Below are 23,125 nucleotides of genomic sequence, written 5' to 3'. Positions count from 1 at the left end.
CAAGGGGGAACTGCCGTGGCATTTGCAGACACGGTCGACAAAGGCCCCCCGCTATAAGTAGTGCATGTTTTATTACTGCTCGATCACGACTACAGAGTCTTTTTTAGCTAAATCCCCTTTAGGGATGAGCTATTAATTTCCAACGAAATTCACACCTTTAGTGGCGACGCATGCCGGGGAACTACCGTGTACCGTGGCATTTGCAGACACGGTCGACAAACGCCCCCCGCTATAAGTAGTGCAAGTTTTATACTGGTCGCTCAGGGCGGCAGTGTGCCAGGCCAAGTTCCAGTAAGCACTCCTCTGTATCTTTACACGAACCCTTTCAGAAGGGTTTTCCCACCCTCACAGATTGGGTTCTTCAAAAGATATTCCCTTCACCCAGCAGTGAGCTACTACTATTAATGGTCAAATCTCAAATTAATTGAGGATTGAGGATAATATTTCAAACTTTTGCTAGGATTTAACCCACGCCCTCCTGTTTATCAGGTGACAATATTTTGACAGAAGGCTCAACTTCCCATATGTATATGAATGCCCTTGACAAATTCTACAACTGCAAATGTAAATAAAACATGAAATAAATACTTGTAAATGAATTCAATTGTTTCATTATTTCACAATATTTTCAGAGTTAAAATCAGGGATTATACGCTTTTCCCGTAATGAAATTCCATGACTATTCCAGAAAATTTCCATTAGTTTTCCAGAAAATTATGGGGCGGAGGTACTTAAGCAAATGTAAATAAAACATGAAATAAATACTTGTAAATGAATTCAATTGTTTCATTATTTCACAATATTTTCAGAGTTAAAATCAGGGTTTATACGCTTTTCCCGTAATGAAATTCCATGACTATTCCAGAAAATTTCCATGAGTTTTCCGGAAAATTATGGGGCGGAGGTACTTAAAAATTAGTAAGATTACCCCTTCATTTAAATAAAATATGCAATATGCAGAACGTCAAGAAATATGAGGGGGAATGCGCCGCAGGCCGTTTTTCGGAAAAACTTGATGTATTTAATTTGATTCTTAATTTTTGAACGGGTGGAAAATTCCATGACTTTTCCAAGTTTTCTTTAAATTTTAACGATTTTCCATGACTTTTTGGCCGATTTTCAGATTTGATGGTTTTTCCAGGTTGCGTATAAACCCTGAAAATGTTACTAGAACCTCTAGCAGAACGTCAAGAAATATGAGGGGGAATGCGCCGCAGGCCGTTTTTCGGAAAAACTTGATGTATTTAATTTGATTCTTAATTTTTGACCGGGTGGAAAATTCCATGACTTTTCCAAGTTTTCTTTAAATTTTCACGATTTTCCATGACTTTTTGGCCGATTTTCAGATTCCATGACTTTTCCAGTTTTTCCAGATTGCGTATAAACCCTGAAAATGTTACTAGAACCTCTATTTAAATCAATTAAATGTTATCGACAGTAAACATCTGGACTACTCTAGAAAATTCTCAGTAAACAAAGAATGTGTGGTGACAAATGACAGCCATGAGACACTCCTCTGTTTAGAAGTCCAAGCATCGGAACTGTGCGTGCTTTCTTCTTCGCGAACCAATAAAAATCACGAGTGAAGTTTGAAATTTATCAAAATTAATACGCGTCTAGTCTAGTCTAGGTAAAATTTTTGATTTTTCTTTCCACAAAGTCAAAGGCTTAAGCAATATCCAGATTTTGATTTGTGTGTCAATTTTTGATTCCCCTCCCCCCTGATATAACTTGTGTACTTCTTTCGTAAAAAAAGACCTTTTTTTTCCATAAATGCTTTGTTTTTCGAAGATCTCACTATGAAACTGGTTCACGCTTTATTCCTTGGGTTTGTCGTATTCTATCCAGATTTTGATTTGTGTGTCAATTTTTGATTCCCCTCCCCCCTGATATAACTTGTGTACTTCTTTCGTAAAAAAAGACCTTTTTTCCGTAAATGCTTTGTTTTTCGAAGATCTCACTATGAAACTGGTTCACGCTTTATTCCTTGTGTTTGTCGTATTAAATTTACTGCTGATCAGGGTGGCCGAATGCAAAAAGCGGCCGAAATATAACGACGACAAGTGGAAGAAACCAGTTCGCGACAGAGACCTCAAGATCAAAATCAGAGAGCGACAGTATGAAGAGATAAAATAAGTGACGGAAAAGCACATTTTGCAGATAAGGAAATAATTTAATTTCATAGTTAGCCTAGCAAAAGTCCTTTCCGGCGTGAAAGACTTGGCATTCCAGTTTTAAAACCCCTTCTTCGAAAGAAAATAAATAAAGTCCTTTAAATATTGTGTTGAGGATGAACACTTGCCATAAATGCTCCTGAGTATGATAGGATAGGATTGTAAGATCAGATAATTTCTGAAGAACACCATCATTTTGTATACTCTTCTTGAGTAGAAATATTAAACACACTAATAAATGGACAATAACTTTCAATTGACAAAAAGTTCTACTTGCAAACCTAGTTATGTACATGTTTTAACATTTAAAATGACCTATGAAGTTAGAACTCATAATAACCATATCGATGATATATAGTGTCCGGAATTTACCAACAAATGAACCAACGAACATCCTTCTCAGATCCAAAAAACCTGATATTATCTCCGAAACAGCCCCTCTAAATGGCAAAAACTGCAAACCAACGTTTCAAGATGGAAGACCCAATTCCCTGAAAACAACTTCCCACTACGAGAAAAACCAACTAATTTCAGTCACATTGTAGGCAGAGGTCTCAATGGTCCATCTTAAGTAGAGAGACTAGAGAGGCCTGCATTAAGTTATGGCTACACCATAGTGTAGATTTAGTAGACAGTGACGTCTCTACTTAGTGCGCTACTGACTACTAACAGTCATGACTAGTTCATCATAAAATTAAGGTTTATCAGGTGGTCTCATTTTCCGTCAGTTTTCATACTGTTTTTTACGTAACACCAGTCAAAACAACGTTGTGCAACGTGATGTGAGCTAGTTAATCATGCTGTTTTAGGCGATTTTGCAGGACATTTTCGGCAGGTAAGTATTTTTCTTTCTTTTTCCAACCGAAATTTGGCAAAGTTAGCACTTTGTAAATTGTCACTGTCAGGCTGTAAATAAATTGCATGGTTATTGATTTAAAAAAACTCGAATATGGTTGCAACATTTGAACCATAAAAAAAACCATACAGGGGTTTTAGGTTAAAGAGTCAGCCTAGTTAGCTTGTTCGGTAGTGCATCTGCGCCAGGTCGTGGTTCGGTTCCCGCCTGAGGCGGATTATATCCTAAACAGATAAGGTTCATTCTCGGAACGGCTGGTTTTCTCCTATCTTCTCTTCCTTGTTTCTTCGCTACAGTTTCCTCTATCAGACCTTAGGCCAGTCACTTACTATCAGGTACCCAGGTAGACCTGACAGACGGACCTTTTCAGTCGTACCTGTCAGGTGTAACTGATAGTGGGTGTGCTCACCAGGTATTAGGTAGACTTGACAGGCGACAGGTAGACCTGTTCAGCCGTACCTGTCAGTTCTACCTGGTACCTGATGGCGAGTGGTTGTCCTTAAAAAGGAAAGGGGAAAAAAAAATGTGTAGGCAACTAATTTCAGTCACATTGTAGGCAGAGGTCTCAATGGTCCATCTTAAGTAGAGAGACTAGAGAGGCCTGCATTAAGTTATGGCTAACATAGTGTAGACTTAGTAGACAGTGACGTCTTTACTCAGTGCGCTACTGAATACTAACAGTCATGACTAGTTCATCACAAAATTAAGGTTTATCAGGTGGTCTCATTTTCCCTCAGTTTTCATACTGTTTTTTTACGTAACACCAGTCAAAACAACGTTATGCAACGTGATGTGAGCTAGTTAATCATGCTGCTTTAGACGATTTTGCAGGACATTTTCGGCAGGTAAGTATTTTTCTTTCTTTTTCCAACCGAAATTTGGCAAAGTTAGTACTTTGTAAATTGTCACTGTCAGGCTGTAAATAAATTGCATGGTTATTGATTTAGAAAACTCCGAATATGGTTCTCAGATCCAAAAAATCTGATATTATCTCCGAAACAGCCCCTCTAAATGGCAAAAACTGCAAACCAACGTTTCAAGAGGGAAGACCCAATTCCCTGAAAACAACTTCCCTCTACGAGAAAAAGGGACGAACGATTTCGAAGTGCCAAAATGGGCCATCACACAAAAACGAAGGCCCAATTCGTCCGGACTCTAAGTTTGAGGCCCGTGTTCACTCTGTGAGGGCCCAGAGGGGCTCTGTCGAGGCCCAAAGAACGACCCAGGCTGTGTCTCTCACAAGGTCTAGACGGACTAGGAAAAGGGACAATTATGTGTCGAAAGCGTACTGTAATACACCTTTTCCCCCTAATAGTCAATACGATTGGTTAAGTTTGCATAAGGGCCCGTATAAACAGTACAGCTCGGAGTGGTAAGTTCAACTTTTCTGTACAATTCATTATACTAAGCTATTGTGGGTTTTACCAATAGAATTTTTAATCGCCGTAGCTTGTCAACGAATGGCGGGTAAAATCCCCTAAAAAACTTAGCAGTTATACACTGACGTTAGACCAATAATGTGGTCAAAATCTCAAACTGAGGCCCAAAGAACGACCCAGGCTGTGTCTCTCACAAGGTCTAGACGGACTAGGAAAAGGGACAATTATGTGTCGAAAGCGTACTGTTATACACCTTTTCCCCCTAATAGTCAATACGATTGGTTAAGTTTGCAGAAGGGCCCGTATAAACAGTACAGCTCGGAGTGGTAAGTTCAACTTTTCTGTACAATTCATTATACTAAGCTATTGTGGGTTTTACCAATAGAATTTTTAATCGCCGTAGCTTGTCAACGAATGGCGGGTAAAATCCCCTAAAAAACGTTAAGGATAAAATTACATACCTCAGATATAATTGAACCCACACTCTCCTGATTACTTAGGGAGAGTATAGGCTAATAAATTAGAATAGAATATATCTTGTTCATACTACCAGCATAAGGGTAAAATCCCCTAAAAAACGTTAAGGATAAAATTACATACCTCAGATATAATTGAACCCACACTCTCCTGATTACTTAGGGAGAGGCTAATAAAGTATAGGCTAATAAATTAGAATAGAATATATCTTGTTCATACTACCAGCATGGGACTGAAAAGTCTCTCGCAACCTTTACTCTCGCAATCTAAATAAAGTCTTATACATATTTCATTGGTAATAAATCTTCTGCTTGGTAATTTATTATTTATTTAATATACTTTATTTATACTGTCGGCTAAGACTAAAAAGTCCCATGGTGTCAACAGTTTAAAAAGGCCTTTAAAAAGAGGTATATTAATTTGTAGTGGTGCTTGCTCAGAGCCGATTTGAAATTCTGATCAATGAAATCTGGAAATATAGGATTGGGTGGAGTAAAAGTTGACTCTCTGAAGGTCATAGATAAAGGGTAACCATTTGGAAAATCGCGTAGTACGGCTAAAAGGTCCGCCTTTCAGATCTACCTGACGAGCACACACATTATCAGGTAGATCTGACAGTGAAAAGTCTCTCGCAACCTTTACTCTCGCAATCTAAATAAAGTCTTATACATATTTCATTGGTAATAAATCTTCTGCTTGGTAATTTTTTATTTATTTATTTAATATACTTTATTTATACTGTCGGCTAAGACTAAAAAGTCCCATTGTGTCAACAGTTTAAAAACGCCTTTAAAAAGAGGTAATTAATTTGTAGTGGTGTCAATTCTGTTTGCTTCCTCCCCAGGTATGAATTCATCTACTCCACGGAAGAAAGCAACCCGTACTACTCCTGTTCCTGGTTTCGCACCTCTGCCGTGTGGAAGAAAATTCGGAACACGCGTTCCACGCTTCTGCCTCTTAAGCCACAGGTCGCTCAAATTTTGCAGAGAGCTTCGATAGTTTATGACGATCAAAAGTGTCCGCGGGCCGGACCTCGAGAAATGTGCCGTTCGGCCGGGTATGAATTCATCTACTCCACGGAAGAAAGCAACCCGTACTACTCCTGTTCCTGGTTTCGCACCTCTGCCGTGTGGAAGAAAATTCGCAACACGCGTTCCACGCTTCTGCCCTACCACGTACAGCGCAGAGCGCTCAAGCGCGCCCGGGCCCGCTTCGAGGAAGCCAAGCGCAAGAAAGCGCATGAGGAATGGAAACAGAGGAACTTACCCAAGTCGTTGTCGGATGAGGATTATCGGGCGTATATAAGGAAGATATTGTGGCAGGACAGTGAACCGTTTGGACCAAATAATCGGACAACAAAGGCACCCGTGAATGATTCCGTACCGCAACTAACAAATTCGGAGTCAATTTAATCCCGTCTTTATTTATTTATTAATATGTGTTACATATTATTACTTTTTTTTTCAAGACGTATGATAGATTGAACTGTAACTACGGAGGTATTATAGTATCGAAATCCAACAGAGGAGGACAGGATAGGAGAAAGCCTGCCGTTCCGAGAACGAACCGTACCCGTTTGTTATTGTTGGCCCCGGGCGGAAATCGCTACCTATAATAAAATTACATGTTCCATTATAAATGTAACAATTTTGCCTGAGAAGTAAGCTGTGTCGTTTTGGGCAGTTCGTCAGTAAATTTCATTGATTGTTTTTCTCTATAATATATTAATTCTAGGGACGTCATACTTACATGGTCCACTAAAATGTGAATCGATGTCCGGTCTATTTACACATTATATACAATATACAGGGCAGATTTCAGGACCAACTTTAAATGTAACAATTTTGCCTGAGAAGTAAGCTGTGTCGTTTTGGGCAGTTCGTCAGTAAATTTCATTGATTGTTTTTCTCTATAATTTATTAATTCTAGGGACGTCATACTTACATGGTCCACTAAAATGTGAATCGATGTCCGGTCTATTTACACATTATACACAATATACAGGGCAGATATATATACAGGGAACTCCGGGAAGTTTCCCAGGGGTGCGTTCAGACGTCACGGTTTCAGCTCCCAGTTCGCGTACATCTGATGCGGCACTTTCCCGGCCGAATGCAGCCGATCCACAAACTTGATCTGAACCGGGGTCAAACTGGGGTCCCGCAGGTTCAGGAGATCGCGTAGAAAAATCTCGTTGTAGTAGTCGCGTCGGAAAACGCACGCTTTGAGCACGATGTCGGCTATTTCGTTTGTGGAGTGAAAGTGGTGCAGTACCTTGCGTACGTCTTCCAGCCGGTCTTCCTGCAAATGAGGAAGCATATGAATTGTTTATTTTACTGAGAGAAACGTGCATTTTGTTGTTAGACCAGCCACTCAGGGTTGAAAAGTTGAACTGTAACTACGGAGGTATTATAGTATCGAAATCCAACAGAGGAGGACAGGATAGGAGAAAGCCTGCCGTTCCGAGAACGAACCTTACCCGTTTGTTATTGTTGGCCCCGGGCGGAAATCGCTACCTATAATAAAATTACATGTTCCATTTACTCATAAGTTCTTGCTCACTCACATCAGTTGACTCCGGATCGCTCAAAGCTTGCTCCACAATATCTTCGAGGAATTGGAGGAGAATGTAGGGGATACGATATTTGGATACGGTTAGATGTGTAACTAGTGTAGGCAAGGCCTTGGAGTTGTCTATGAGACATGATGATATCTGAAAGGGAATAGTCGATGTGACCATGTAAGGTGAGTAACGTTGCGCCTGGTTGGTATCCGAATGGGTGACCAGTTGGCCGATCGTGGTTAATGCGAGGAGGCGGGCAACTTGTGGCCAAATGGAGGGTAGAATCCCAGATCAGGCAGAGGAGGTTTGATAGAGGGAACTGTAACTGCTAAGGTCTTATCGTTCCAAAATCGAAGAGCAGGAAGACAGGATAGGAGAAAGCCAACCGTTCCGAGAACGAACCTTATCCGTTCAGGATAAAATCCGCACCGGGCAGGAATCGAACCCGTGGCCTAGCGTTTACAAGGCAGACGCGCTTCCAACCAAGCTAAGTAGGCTGGCAACATACAAATTTAATAATTTCGCAAAGGAAGGAAAAATAAATACGTTTTAACTAAAAATTGATTTAACTTACAAATTTAATAATTTGACAAAGCATTGTGCAGCACTTGTTGTACACGACCAGACTATCTTGTACACACATGAGGACATTGAGTACATCACATGCCACTCTTACTTCTTGTTCATTCGAGGAAACAAGGTAGAGCTAATTAATACGTTTTAACTACAAATTGGGTTAACTTACAAATTTAATAATTTGACGAAGCATTGTGCAGCACTTGTTGTACACGACCACACTATCTTGTACACACATGAGGACATTGAGTACATCACACGCCACTCTTACTTCTTGGTCATTAGAGGAAGTAAGGTAGCGGTTGATGAGGTCAGTGATCGAGGACAAGTCATGGCAGCTGAAATTGATATTATTTTATAATTTAATATCGAAAATTAAACCATTAGAGCTTTTTTTTTTCATTGGATCTTGCTAAAATTTAACCGCTTCTAACCCCGGACCGATAGACAAAACTAATAGACAAATCCCCGATGCACTCTGACGTGGAGCGACTGAGATATTAGCGAAAAAGAGAGATTTGTTTGGTCAAGTTTGGTGTGACTTTAAAGTAGGCCTTGGCTCTCATGGGTTAACCTAATTTAATCAAATACAAACCAGTGGTAGTTGAAAGGAGGTATTTAACAAAGCTGTGATACCCACAAAAGTTGTGAAAATGATCTGTAATGCCACAAACAGTTCATGATTTGATTGATTTGACTATTGTAGAAGGTACAAGGAACATGAGGTTTACTTACAAGTGAATATAGGTGGTGATTTGTAGTTGATCTGATTCGTGCAGTCTGAGTAGAAACTCCAAGTTTTTCACTTCAGTTTTGGTCTGGAAAGTTTGATGAAAAATTAATTAATAAAAACATGAGGTTTACTTACAAGTGAATATAGGTGGTGATTTGTAGTTGATCTGATTCGTGCAGTCTGAGTAGAAACTCCAAGTTTTTCAATTCAGTTTTGGTCTGGAAAGTTTGATGAAAAATGAATTAATAATATGTATTGTGAAACAAACATTGCGAAGTGCGAATTCTTTTTGAGGTTTTTTAAAGATTTAACGTTATATAGCGGCCGAACCGTACATTTCTCGAGGTCCGGCCCGCGGACACTTTTGATCATCATAAATTAAGGAAGCTGTCTACAAAATTTGAGCGACCTGTAGCTAAAGGTAAAGTCCTGAGAAGCGCTAGTTCCTTTTGAGCTTTTTCACTGCATAGCTAAGTTCTTTATTATATTAGTTATATAGCGGCCGAACCGTACATTTCTCGAGGTCCGGCCCGCGGACACTTTTGATCATCATAAATTAAGGAAGCTGTCTGCAAAATTTGAGCGACCTGTACCTAAAGATAAAGTCGTGAGAAGCGCTAGTTCCTTTTGAGCTTTTTCACTGCATAGCTAAGTTCTTTTTTATATTGGCAATGTTTCGACTTACTTCAGACAGATGGGTCACCCAGTCTCGTATGTGTCGTGGTGGGATTTTATGTAGCTGTAGATCTTCGTCCGGTGAGAGATGAGTTAGTCCAGCAAGGCGATTCATTAGGTCCATTTTTCTCAATTTACCGAGTGCGGCCTTTCTGTAACATATAAAATTGTAGTCTGATTAATGTCTATCTATCATCTAGTATATGTATGTATTTATGTGGTGCTCGTCAACTTCTTGGTCATATGCACCACAGTCTGATTAATTTAAAGTAGAACTTGGGCCTAGAGCTCAGTAACAGGGCTGTATACAGAATTTCATTGAGGTGGGCCAATAATCCAGGGGGGGCAGGGGTGGATGCTTTGAATTTTCGGAGTCCAACCCCACAGTAAAGGAGCAATGATGAAGCCCGAGAGGGAGAGCGGCTCCCTAAATACGGCCCTGGAAATGAACGCCATTTGTTTTTAACCCGGGGGGGGGGAGCTGGGTTCGAATCGCGACCGGGACGGAAATTTTCTCACCAATTTTTCCCCGTTTCTCGATATATGCTTTCGTGAACGAATATTTGTGTCGCGTATTGCATAGCTAGATAATGACACGGCATTCATAGAAAAAGTTTTTCCTCTTACGGAATTCATCGAAAACAATTTTTCAGATTCCAGCTTTTCCCCAGGCCCATTCTCTTTCTCGAAGGAAAGCGAACAAATCTTCCGGGAAATTCCGCTAGGGGGCGCCAAGGTTATGAAAATTATAAGCAGAATAGGGAAGGGCTTTGACAGGGGATTGCCGTGGAGAAAGAGTTCTGAGGCAGGGGAATCAGGGGATTAACAAATTATTAATTTGATTTGGATCTTACGTATTCTTGAGAGTTCATTGCAACGGTCAATACAATTCCGCTAGGGGGCGCCAAGGTTATGAAAATTATAAGCAGAATAGGGAAGGGCTTTGACAGGGGATTACCGTGGAGAAAGAGTTCTAAGGCAGGGGAATCAGGGGATTAACAAATTATTAATTTGGATGTAGGATTATCTCCATACCAGATCGAACCAGGTAATCAAGTTTTTCTAGGCGGGATACCTACTTTGTCAAGTAACATGATATAATGCTAGAATAAACAAGTACTAGGTGTTTACTTGACTAGAAAAGTGAAGACTTAGTACTTCTGTATTCTAGCATTATTGAACCAGGTACCGTAATGTTAGGATAGGAAAATTAATGTTTATGTGGTGTCTGACTTAGTAAGCCCCAGGACCACAATGGGCGAAGTCAAGATAGGCAAAGAGGAATTTTGGCAAATAAGACAAAGAAGTTCTGGATTGTCGATTTTATTTTATTATTATTTTCAACTAATTTGGCGAACTCTGGACCACTGGTGGATTTTCATTATTATTTTGTTATTTTACTCTACTTTATACGTCTCATTTCATTCTATTTTTTATGTTAAAACTTAGTAAGCCCCAGGACCACAATGGGCGAAGTCAAGATAGGCAAAGAGGAATTTTGGCAAATAAGACAAAGAAGTTCTGGATTGTCATTTTATTTTATTATTATTTTCAACTAATTTGGCGAACTCTGGACCACTGGTGGATATTATTATTTTGTTATTTTACTCTACTTTATACGTCTCATTTCTCATTTATGTTAAGAAATAACAATAATAATACTAATCAAGTGATGGGCTGACGGGTACGATGGATTTGAATTTCCTACTTCCAAACTTCGCCGCTTTTCCGCAAGGGGGACCCACTGTTATCCCTCCGTCCGGGAAATGTGGGCTCGGGAGCTTGTGATAACCACATGTCAACTTACATAAGAGCTTTCATCGTCTTACCCTCTCTCTCCCTCTCCCTTTGGCTCGGGAGCTTGTGATAACCACATGTCAACTTACATAAGAGCTTTCATCGTCTTACCCTCTCTCTCCCTCTCCCTTTTCTCTCTCTCTCTCTCTTAGCACTCGTCCTCTTACTCAAGTAAAAAAGAACAATCTAAAGGCAAATACATAATTTTACTTTCCATTACCTATGCTAGTGTGCTTGGAAAAGATGGTGCTTTTGTGTGGAAAGTATTTTAAAATTCACTTTCTATTTCTTTGTCATTTCCTATTTCTCTATTTTTTTGGCTCATGTCTAGGATCGGGTAGTCCCAGTTTTGGGAATTTTTTTGGCTTTATTTGGAGGAATTCTCCTGAAGGAGTAGCTCTTCCCTCCAAACACACTCCCACCCTTCTGTCAGACAACTCACAGCTTTTCTCTAGAATAAACCTAAGCGTGTGAATCTTTAGAGGTGCTGCAGGTGAATTATGGAGAAACCTCCTCAGGTTGAAATATACCAGTCTGCTTCTAGGTTCCATCAAGGCACGGGGATAGCACCTTAACTCCATACACAAAAAGCCCACTACGAGGCGTAGGTGTAGGGACAAACAGCCCTAAAGGATGAGTTAAGCTTATACGAATCTCTTCTGTCAGACAAACACCTTTGCCACTACCCCCGAGACAGGTATTACCCAGACCCAGGAAGATCCAGGCTCAGACATGAGATTCCAAATCCCGCTGAAAGAAACAAGCAAATGAAGAATGAAATCTTCGTTTTGTGTACTCACTTCTCAAGTCGGTGGATGCTTTTTTTACGTCACAGATGGCCTTTTAGTAACTAAGGCCAGTCACTCACTATCAGGTAGATCTGACAGGCTAACCTTTTCAGCCGTACCTGTCAGGTCTACTTGATAGTGAGTGGCTGGCCTAAGGTCCGGCAATGGGACCAGCTGTCCTGCCCATAAATTCGAGTGGAAAAACACATACCTTCTACTAGGTCGACACATTTGCTGAAGTAGGTATAAAAATTGCAGGTGAATTATTGTTGCAATAACTTTGGAAGTACCCAATTTGAGAGAAGTTAAAGGAATTTTGTGTTGGGCACGAAAGCTTGTCACAAATGTCGGTCCCCGATTAATAAACTTCGCTCAATCCCATTCCATGACCTGAGCTCGAACCATCAACCTTCAGATCCCAATTCCACCTAGCTAACCACTACATCACTGAGGTTGGCTATAACTTTGGAAATGGTCCGTTCCGGAACCCTCCTAATATCTCAGCAAAATTTACACTTTAATATAGCGTTTCCTAAATCAGGAGATATAGCCCAATAATAGAGTTCTTAAGGTGTGTCCACACATAGTCGATCGACATCGACTGAACCGTCAACACTGCCTCGACAACATAGATTCATTTCGTCGATCGACAGCAGGTCGACTATGTTTGGACACACCTTATTAGCCTTATATTTCAGGAAACTCGAGCCCAATAATAGAGCTCTTACTCTTAACCCTCCAAGTCTCATAAAACTTGTGGCAATGGCAACTTATCGGTCTTTTTTCCCCTCCGTGCACTTATACACCCATACATCTGGAAAAAAGTCCCTCGTTTCTGGAAAAAGTCTCTCTCGATTCTGGAAAAATCCCTCTCTTGACTCCGAAAGGGCTGGAGAAACAGAAGGGGCCAGGGTGTCCACACATAGTCGATCGACATCGACTGAACCGTCAACACTGCCTCGACAACATAGATTCATTTCGTCGATCGACAGCAGGTCGACCATGTTTGGACACACCTTATTCGCCTTATATCTCAGGAAACTCGAGCCCAATAATAGAGCTTTAACCCCCCAAGTCTCATAAAACTTGTGGCAATGGCAACTTATCGGTCTTTTTTCCCCTCCGTGTACTTATGCACCCATACATCTGGAAAAAGTCCCTCGTTTTTGGAAAGTCTCTCTCGATTCTGGAAAAATCCCTCTCTTGACTCCGAAAGGGCTGGAGAAACACAAGGGGGAGGCGGGCAACTTGTGGCCAAATGGAGGGTAGAATCCCAGATCAGGCAGAGGAGGTTTGATAGAGGGAACTGTAACTGCTAAGGTCTTATCGTTCCAAAATCGAAGAGCAGGAAGACAGGATAGGAGAAAGCCAACCGTTCCGAGAACGAACCTTATCCGTTCAGGATAAAATCCGCACCGGGCAGGAATCGAACCCGTGGCCTAGCGTTTACAAGGCAGACGCGCTTCCAACCAAGCTAAGTAGGCTGGCAACATACAAATTTAATAATTTCGCAAAGGAAGGAAAAATAAATACGTTTTAACTAAAAATTGATTTAACTTACAAATTTAATAATTTGACAAAGCATTGTGCAGCACTTGTTGTACACGACCAGACTATCTTGTACACACATGAGGACATTGAGTACATCACATGCCACTCTTACTTCTTGTTCATTCGAGGAAACAAGGTAGAGCTAATTAATACGTTTTAACTACAAATTGGGTTAACTTACAAATTTAATAATTTGACGTGGTGTCGTTGTTGGGCCAGCAGATAAAACCACCCAGGACGTGATGTCCCACACCGTCATTTGTCCAGAAATCATCCACGCTCACTTGCAGCACTTGTTGTACACGACCACACTATCTTGTACACACATGAGGACATTGAGTACATCACACGCCACTCTTACTTCTTGTTCATTAGAGGAAGTAAGGTAGCGGTTGATGAGGTCAGTGATCGAGCACAAGTCATGGCAGCTGAAATTAATATTATTTTATAATTTAATATCGAAAATTAAACCATTGGAGCTTTTTTTTCTGGTGTCGTTGTTGGGCCAGCAGATAAAACCACCCAGGACGTGATGTCCCACACCGTCATTTGTCCAGAAATCATCCACGCTCACTCAACATTATTTCAACTCGCCATATGATCTGCATCCCATGCTCTCCATGATGTCCTGGAAGTATTCTTTCCTTGGTCTGCCCCTCGGTCTCCTGCCACTCAACATTACTGAAATTCAGTAATCCATTCAAGATTGGTCTGTACACTCTGTTGTATAATGGAACAACTTGTTCTAAGCTGGCAATCATAGCTTCAGTAATTCGTCAGAGACTAGTGCATTCAACGGACTACATCCACCAAACAACCATGAACCCACAACATAGCTTCAGTAATTCGTCAGACTGGTGCATTCAACGACCTACATCCGCTAAACAAGCAGCCAAACTAATTGAGAGCAACTATTAGAGTTTAATATAGCGTTTCCTAAATCAGGAGATATAGCCCAATAATAGAGTTCTTAAGGTGTGTCCACACATAGTCGATCGACATCGACTGGACCGTCAACACTGCCTCGACAACATAGATTCATTTCGTCGATCGACAGCAGGTCGACTATGTTTGGACACACCTTATTCGCCTTATATCTCAGGAAACTCGAGCCCAATAATAGAGCTTTTACCCCCCCAAGTCTCATAAAACTTGTGGCAATGGCAACTTATCGGTCTTTTTTCCCCTCCGTGTACTTATACACCCATACATCTGGAAAAAGTTCCTCGTTTCTGGAAAAATCCCTCTCTTGACTCCGAAAGGGCTGGAGAAACACAAGGGACCAGGACGAGGGAGAAAAAAACGTTCGACAACACGTGAAAAAGCCTGCAACTAAAACAACGCGCGTTACTCGATGTAACCGTTTATTCAATTTTGGAATATTTTCTTCCCCATCTCCTCTTGTTTCTCCTCTTCCTCCTCCTTCTTCATTCTTCTTTTCTCCTTCTTCTCCTCTTCCTCCTCCTTCGCTGTCCTCCCTCCTATCGGTATTCCTCCCCTTTCTCCCCAGCAAACTTTTTTCTTGCGTCTTCGGAGGAAGGACGGGGGATTTTTTTCAGCCACGTGTCAGGATACCCCGCTGGGAGAACACAACGCGCGTTACTCGATGTAACCGTTTATTCAATTTTGGAATATTTTCTTCCCCATCTCCTCTTGTTTCTCCTCTTCCTCCTCCTTTTCTTCATTCTTCTTTTTCTCCTTCTTCTCCTCTTCCTCCTCCTTCGCTGTCCTCCCTATCGGTATTCCTCCCCTTTCTCCCCAGCCAACTTTTTTCTTGCGTCTTCGGAGGAAGGACGGGGGATTTTTTTCAGCCACGTGTCAGGATACCCCGCTGGGAGAACTCCCTAGGCGTTGCTTATTTTGGACAGCCAAATCGGTTATGATGGCGGGTTCAATTGATTGACATAAAAGCGATGCTGGATATATTTAGTAGGTGTGTTCTACTAACGTGGTAGGAAAACACATGCTTTAGGTTTTGATGGTATATTGTGTTCGTTTCATGGGTGATCATAGTTGTGACAACTTGTGTTGATGGCTGGAAGAGGTCTTGTTTTCCAAACCATGCAATCCACTGATACTGGAAAACCCTTTGGCAAGACCAAACATGGATTTTGGCTTCTGTTAACTTCAGATAATGAACTTGGGCAGAAGCCAAAGGGACCAAGATAAACTCCAAATAATTCGTAGATTCGCAGAAGTTCAACCCGTCCTTTCGTTTCATGGGTGATCATAGTTGTGACAACTTGTGTTGATGGCTGGAAGAGGTCTTGTTTTCCAAACCATGCAATCCACTGATACTGCAAAACCCTTTGGCAAGACCAAATATGGATTTTGGCTTTTGTTAACTTCAGATAATGGACTTGGGCAGAAGCCAAAGGGACCAACATAAACTCCAAATAATTCGTAGATTCGCAGAAGTTCAACCCGTCCTTTAAGGCTGTTTGGCACTACACCTGAGCTTCTGGAATGAGCTTTTTGTGTATGAATTGAAGTCCATATAATTGACCAAGAAAAAGTCAACAAGAGACTGTTGGTTGGTGTTCTTAAAAAGAGTGGGCATTGCATTGAAAAAAAAGCAACCCTGATGTAATCTACAGACCCAGCTCCTAAAGCTGTGTCCACACATAATCGACGCCCATCGTTCGAGGAGGTGAATATTATGTTGTCGATGCAGTGTAGACGGTTTTAGTCATCGATCAACGGCCGTCTCCTAAGTGTGGACACAGCTTTAGAAACAAAAGTTCCTTAGATCGGTCAATGGTGCATTGCTTTCAATCTTTCAAACAAAAAGATTCTAAATTTTTAAGGCGGATTCTTTTCAGTGTTGTGTTGTATTTTATTGATAGAGAGAGGAAGCATTAAGGCTGATGAGGAGAGATTTCACTAATGGGAGAATTTTCAATGATCCAAAAAGGAGTTTTAATGATCCAAACAGGAGTTTTTAAAAACTTCTCCTTTTTGGACCATTGAAAACTCTCCAATTAGTGAAATCTCTCATAAGTCATTGGTGAAATCCACCATGAGGCAACATAAGCCATGCTTCAAGGCAACATGTAGTATGTTCCACAAAAATCCAATGCAAAATATTTGAGGCATGTTGCCTCAAGTTGACATTCGATTGAGATGGTTTTGAAGCTACATGTTGCTTTAGTGTAACTGTGCCTTTGTATCTTTTAGGCTGTCACGTGTATCTCAACATTACTGAAATTCAGTAATCCATTCAAGATTGGTCTGTACACTCTGTAGTATAATGGAACAACTTGTTCTAAGCTGGCAATCTAAATAAAGCAGTACTTATACTTATACATACTTAAGAAAAAAAATTGTTAATCGACCAGACACCATCCACAACATTACTTCAGTAATCCGTCAGACACTAGTGCATTCAACGGACTACATCCACCAAACAACCATGAACCCACAACATAGCTTCAGTAATTCGTCAGAGACTGGTGCATTCAACGACCTACATTGAAGCTGTGTCCTCACATACGTCACAAATATATTGGAGTAGAACCTAATATATTATAGTAAGCTCTGTCCACACATAGTCGACAATGTCGATCGACTATGTTTAGACCCACCTTTATGTATGTACCTATGTGGCTAATTTCAACATGCATGATTCCTAATGTTCAACTCAAAATACATGTGTTCCCCTCATGTCAAAATAAATGTATACCTACCTCATCTCAAAATACATATTATACATATGTAGGTATGTTCCTTATCTCAACATAGGTACATATAGATGATGATGATTAGAGAAGTCCATAAAATATACACACATAGCCCCGCAAAAACAATTAAAATTATTGAAATTTCCCAGCGCCCATTTGCTCGGGGAAGTTTAACATCCCGGATAGACAACGTTAAAACGTCTGAAATTACTCTCCAAGGTAAAATTTTCGGTAAAATTCTGTCGGAGGGAGGGGGGAACGGAGAGGGTTAAGGGAAAAGGTAAATAATGCATGAAACAGGATTAAGTGTCAATTTATGTTTTGAGATTCCTTAAGTTTCAACTTCTTCTTCTTTTGCAAATGTTTGTACGCTTTTTCTGAAATGAAATTTCTCAAGTCTTCTTAGAACCCATGAAACATTGAAGGGCCATTGTCGAAGTCAGGCCCGGGGCCCAAATAGGCCTCAAACAACAACAACAACAACAACACCAGGAGGGGCCATTGTCGAAGTCAGGCCCGGGGCCCAAATAGGCCTCAAACAACAACAACAACAACAACACCAGGAGGGGCCATTGTCGAAGTCAGGCCCGGGGCCCAAATAGGCCTCAAACAACAACAACAACAAGAGGAAAAGGAGGGGCCATCGTCGAAGTCAGGCTCAGGGCCAAATAGCCTGTGAACAACCCTGGTCCGAGCACGCTGCTTTGAACAGATTTTACTTTCTGTTTTTCCGGACCGGATGGCACGGGGGTGCTTACAACTTCCTGTTGCCTGGAAGACTATGGTTCATTCTCGAGGTATAGAGGGTAAAGTTTGGGCACTATGTTGAGATGAGGAACATACCTATGTATAATATGTATTTTGAGATGAGGTAGGTACACATTTATTTTGAGATGAGGGGAACACATGTATTTTGAGTTGAACATTAGGAATCATGCATGTTGAAATTAGCCACATAGGTACATACATAAAGGTGTGTCTAAACATAGTCGATCGACATGGTCGACTATGTGTGGACAGAGCTTACTATAATATATTAGGTTCTACTCCAATATATTTGTGACGTATGTGAGGACACAGCTTCCTACACGTGACAGCCTAAAAGATACAAAGGCACAGTTACACTAAAGCAACATGTAGCTTCAAAACCATCTCAATCGATGGTCAACATGAGGCAACATGCCTCAAATATTTTGCATTGGATTTTTGTGGAACATACTACATGTTGCCTTGAAGCATGGCTCATGTTGCCTCATGGTAGATTTCACCAATGACTTAATGAGAGATTTCACTAATTGGAGAGTTTTCAATGGTCCAAAAAGGAGAAGTTTTTAAAAACTCCTTTTTGGATCATTGAAAATTCTGCCATTAGTGAAATCTCTCCTCATCAGCCTTAATGCTTCCTCTCTCTATCAATAAAATACAACACAACACTGAAAAGAATCCGCCTTAAAAATTTAGAATCTTTTTGTTTGAAAGATTGAAAGCAATGCACCATTGACCGATCTAAGGAACTTTTGTTTCTAAAGCTGTGTCCACACTTAGGAGACGGCCGTTGATCGATGACTAAAACCGTCTACACTGCATCTACAACATAATATTCACCTCCTCGAACGATGGCCGTCGATTATGTGTGGACACAGCTTTAGGAGCTGGGTCTGTAGATTACATCAGGGTTGCTTTTTTTTCAATGCAATGCCACTCTTTAGTCCGTCCTCCCTTTACTATTACAATAGTAATGAAAAGGTATAAGGGACGGACTATTGTATTCGCTTCGGTGTCTGTCACTTCACCTCCTCGAACGATGGCCGTCGATTATGTGTGGACACAGCTTTAGGAGCTGGGTCTGTAGATTACATCAGGGTTGCTTTTTTTTTCAATGCAATGCCACTCTTTTTATAAGAGACTCCTTGAATACTAAGGCGCAATGCACACTGGTTATGTACCGGGTTGGGTTAGGTTCGGACTGCAGTTTCTACAGTTTGGTAAGTTACCATTCCCATGCCAAACTGTAGAAACAATATCCTATCTTAACCAGACCGAACCCAACCCAACCCGGTACTTAACCACAACCTGTAGAAACGCGTTGCATGAAACGTGAAACTGGAGTTTTACGAAACCGATGGATAAGATTAAGATTAACAGAGTGCAGTGTACACTAGGTTTCATTAAACGCGTTTCTTCAGTGTACATTCCGCCCAAGGAATTTCTGGAAATTTGAACTATGAAAGTTCCCAAGATTGTACTTAAGGACCCAACCCGGTACTTAACCACAACCTGTAGAAACGCGTTGCATGAAACGTGAAACTGGAGTTTTACGAAACCGATGGATAAGATTAAGATTAACAGAGTGCAGTGTACACTAGGTTTCATTAAACGCGTTTCTTCAGTGTACATTCCGCCCAAGGAATTTCTGGAAATTTGAACTATGAAAGTTCCCAAGATTGTACTTAAGGCGATTTCTTGTCAGTGACAGTTCAAAGTTGAACGTAAAAGGTTTTGGAGAACGAAACACTTACCTAATTTGTTGGAATAGTATAATAGGCAGAGAAATTTGATCTTTCTATAATAGTAGAAATTCAAACACTTGGTAATTTTTAAAACGAGAAATTTTACTTTGGTCAAATTTCGGCCTAAGAGCATAGTCCCTCCATAAAGAGTTGAAACGCGCTTTGGTTGCTGCGAAGACACTCGATATCGATATCCGGACAGCGATGGTGTCAATATATCGATATCTCAGAACTGGGTCTAGTCCGAGGCTCAACATACAAGGCCACTCTTGCTATGTCTCTCACTGATTTCCTTATACTTTTGTAAACAAACGAAACGAGGTAACGATAAGAACTTTGGAAACTGCACTCGAAATCCGAACCCTTGTCAACGATTGCATAACCCACGAATCAATTATGTTGGAAAGTTGGGCTCTATCCTCCCCGTGCAAACTTGTTTGTCACACTTGTTATGTTATACACGCTAGCAACTGAATTATATGTTAGAATTCATTGAAACTTCTGGCAAAATCAACAAAGAAAGATTTATAGAAACGAAGAAAATAAGGAAAAAGAAAAAAACAGGAACAAACGAATATTACATCAAACGTGATTTAAAGGCTTGAACACAAGTGAAAAATGGTCGTATACACACGTCTGGCAAGAATAACGCACACAATAACTATAAAACAAATCCGACATTATGCGATCAAGGAAATAACTATAAAATAATAACGATAAAAAAAGAAGGTATAAATAAAAAAAATGTAATGATTTTTCCTGTGCTTCGGCTGAGGTTTACATTTTAAAAATCTGGCAAGAATAACGCACACAATAACTATAAAACAAATCCGACATTATGCGATCAAGGAAATAACTATAAAATAATAACGATAAAAAAAAGGTATAAATAAAAAAAATGTAATGATTTTTCCTGTGCTTCGGCTGAGGTTTACATTTTAAAAATTTTTATTCCTTCCATTAGCACATAATCTTTTAGAACATTTCTTTTTACTTTCACAGAAAAATTTGTAAAGACGTACAATTTATTTGGAAATGGCATTGTTACAAATTTGTTTTATATCTTTAACTTTAAGTAACCCTCATCTTTATATTATGAATCAAGAGAGCTTTGATTAAACTTATAGCAATACTTTATTTCCTTCATGTTTCACCACACACATAATAGAACACTTTTCTTAATTAATTACAACTCAAAACACTAAATTATTTATTTTGTGTATAAAAAATTAATTACTAAAAACTATCACACTAGTTTCAATCTAAAAATTATTTTATTATTTTGTTTTATTTAATAAAAAATATTTATTATCTAATGATGGCAATTTTTGAGTGAGTAGTCCCCAACAAGTTCTTAAGAGACAAAAGTAGGGCAATGATTTCAGCCGAGAAAATAGAGTGCATTAGTAAACAACAACATATTTTAACATAATATGGGGAACACATAATTATTACAATTGAAGAATTATTAAAGACTCTCAAGGGGGTTTAAGTCTTTAATTAATTGCTTAGTGACAGAAGTTTTACCCATCATTCGGCGACAAGCTACCTGCCGGATGGTCACCCATCCGGACATTAACCACGTGCAATGTTGCTTAGCTTCAATGATAAATTGGGATCTTGAGTATTCAACGTGCTATCGCCGCAAGCTAAACCCTCCCCCCCTCTCTTTACGTACCTACCTAATTGATGTGTATTTTCAAATACATACCAGGCTGGCTTCACATACCTTATTGATGTGTATTTTCAAATACATACCAGGCTGGCTTCACATACCTTAATGATGTGTATTTTTAAGTTCATAACAGGCTGGCTTCATATACCTTATTGATGTGTATCTTCAAATACATAGCATCCTCATAAGGTACCAGTTGAGATAGTACTCTGAAGAAGAATTCAAACTCCTGCTTGCTCCTGATTGGTAGATTGCTGAACCAATGAGGATACGAGCCGTACTGAGGTTTGAGGGCCTATTTGGGCCCCGGGCCTGAATCCGACAATGGCCCCTCCTGGTGTTGTTGTTGTTGTTTGAGGCCTATTTGGGCCCCGGGCCTGACTTCGACAATGGCCCCTATTCCAGGCAACAGGAAGTTGTAAGCACCCCCGTGCCATCCGGTCCGGAAAAACAGAAAGTAAAATCTGTTCAAAGCAGCGTGCTCGGAACAGGGTTGTTCACAGGCTATTTGGCCCTGGGCCTGACTTCGACAATGGCCCCTCCTGGTGTTGTTGTTGTTGTTGTTGTTGTTGTTGTCGTCGTTTGAGGCCTATTTGGGCCCCGGGACTAACTTCAATAATATCTACTGGTGTTGTTGTTGTTGTTTGAGGCCTATTTGGGCCCCGGGCCTGAATCCGACAATGGCCCCTCCTGGTGTTGTTGTTGTTGTTGTTGTCGTTTGAGGCCTATTTGGGCCCCTGGACTAACTTCAATAATAGCCCCTTCTCCTACTCCTCCTGTTGTTGTGGTCGTTGTTGTTTGAGGCCCCGAGGCCAATTCCAACAATGGTTCTTCTTCTTCTTCTTCTTCTTTCTGTTGTTGTTCGAGACCCAGGGGCTACCTTAAACAATGGCCCCTGTTGTTGTTGTTGTTGTTGTTGTTGTTTGAGGCCCATTTGAGGCCTTGGGACTAACTTCAACAATGGTCCCTCCTTTTGTTGTTGATGTTGTGGTTGTTGTTTGAGGCCCTTGTTGTTGTTGTTGTTTGAGGCCTGTTTGAGGCCCTGGGGCTAACTTCAACAATCGCCCCTCCTTTTGCTGTTGATGTTGTTGTTGTTGTTGTTGTTGTTGTAGACCCAGGGGCCACCTTGAACAATGGCCCCTGTTGTTGTTGTTTGAGGCTCATTTGAGGTCTTGGGACTAACTTCAACAATGGTCCCTCCTTTTGTTGTTGATGTTGTTTGAGGCCCTGGGGCTAACTTCAATAGCTCACCCCTAAAGAGGATTGAGCTAAAATGAGGGTAACGAGTTTTAGAAGTGGGGGAATTGGCAAAGGAAAATACAGCTAAAGGTACCCCCTCCAAAAGGGTGGGAATCTTTTTCAGTAACGCACATTCCCCCTCTTTTTGGGAGAAAAAAACTAGTAGTTTGGGGCCCTCTCAAGGAGCCCGAGGGGACAAATGGGACGGAATAAAACCCCCTGTGGACGCCCCTTGTTGGGAGAGAAATCTCAGGAGGCTCTCCTAACCCCCTTACCACAGTGTCCGGAAGTGATAGCGAGTTTTTGCCTGTTTGAAAATTCCCTCTTTTCCACTCTCTCTCTTTTTTCCCTCGGAATTCTGTAGGTTATACCAAATTTCCCTCTTGTCCACGGACCTCTCTTTTTCCCTCGGAATTCTGTAGGTTATACCAAAATTCCCTCTTTTCCCCCGG

General features: G+C 40.7%; 2 protein-coding genes across 2 annotated transcripts in view; both read right to left on the bottom strand.

Moving 5' to 3' along the window:
* Window positions 1-6,928: 6,928 nt before the first annotated feature.
* LOC113467476 (Fanconi anemia group A protein-like) lies at window positions 6,929-7,267 on the bottom strand. The gene has a single exon (XM_026823677.1). The coding sequence runs from the start codon at window positions 7,203-7,205 to the stop codon at window positions 6,945-6,947; it is 261 nt and encodes an 86-aa protein (XP_026679478.1). The 5' UTR covers window positions 7,206-7,267; the 3' UTR covers window positions 6,929-6,944.
* A 146-nt stretch (window positions 7,268-7,413) lies between these two features.
* The window catches only part of LOC103509296, a 31,216-nt gene continuing 15,504 nt past the window's right edge, over window positions 7,414-23,125 (bottom strand). Inside the window, exons 2-5 of the mRNA XM_017444127.1 lie at window positions 9,444-9,581; window positions 8,761-8,843; window positions 8,195-8,363; window positions 7,414-7,599 (exon numbers count right to left, since the gene is read on the bottom strand). Of these exons, the coding sequence (XP_017299616.1) occupies window positions 7,414-7,599; window positions 8,195-8,363; window positions 8,761-8,843; window positions 9,444-9,581 (576 nt within the window). The remainder of the gene's footprint in view (window positions 7,600-8,194; window positions 8,364-8,760; window positions 8,844-9,443; window positions 9,582-23,125) is intronic.

The sequence above is a fragment of the Diaphorina citri genome, unplaced genomic scaffold, assembly GCF_000475195.1.
Source record: "Diaphorina citri unplaced genomic scaffold, Diaci psyllid genome assembly version 1.1 scaffold484, whole genome shotgun sequence".
NCBI classification, from domain to species: Eukaryota; Metazoa; Arthropoda; class Insecta; order Hemiptera; family Psyllidae; genus Diaphorina; species Diaphorina citri.
This window is presented reverse-complemented; position numbering and strand designations above follow the sequence as displayed.

Bases quoted from the DNA above. Each gene is read 5' to 3' on its own strand.
- LOC113467476 (XM_026823677.1), bottom strand. From the start codon at position 7,205: ATGCTTCCTCATTTGCAGGAAGACCGGCTGGAAGACGTACGCAAGGTA.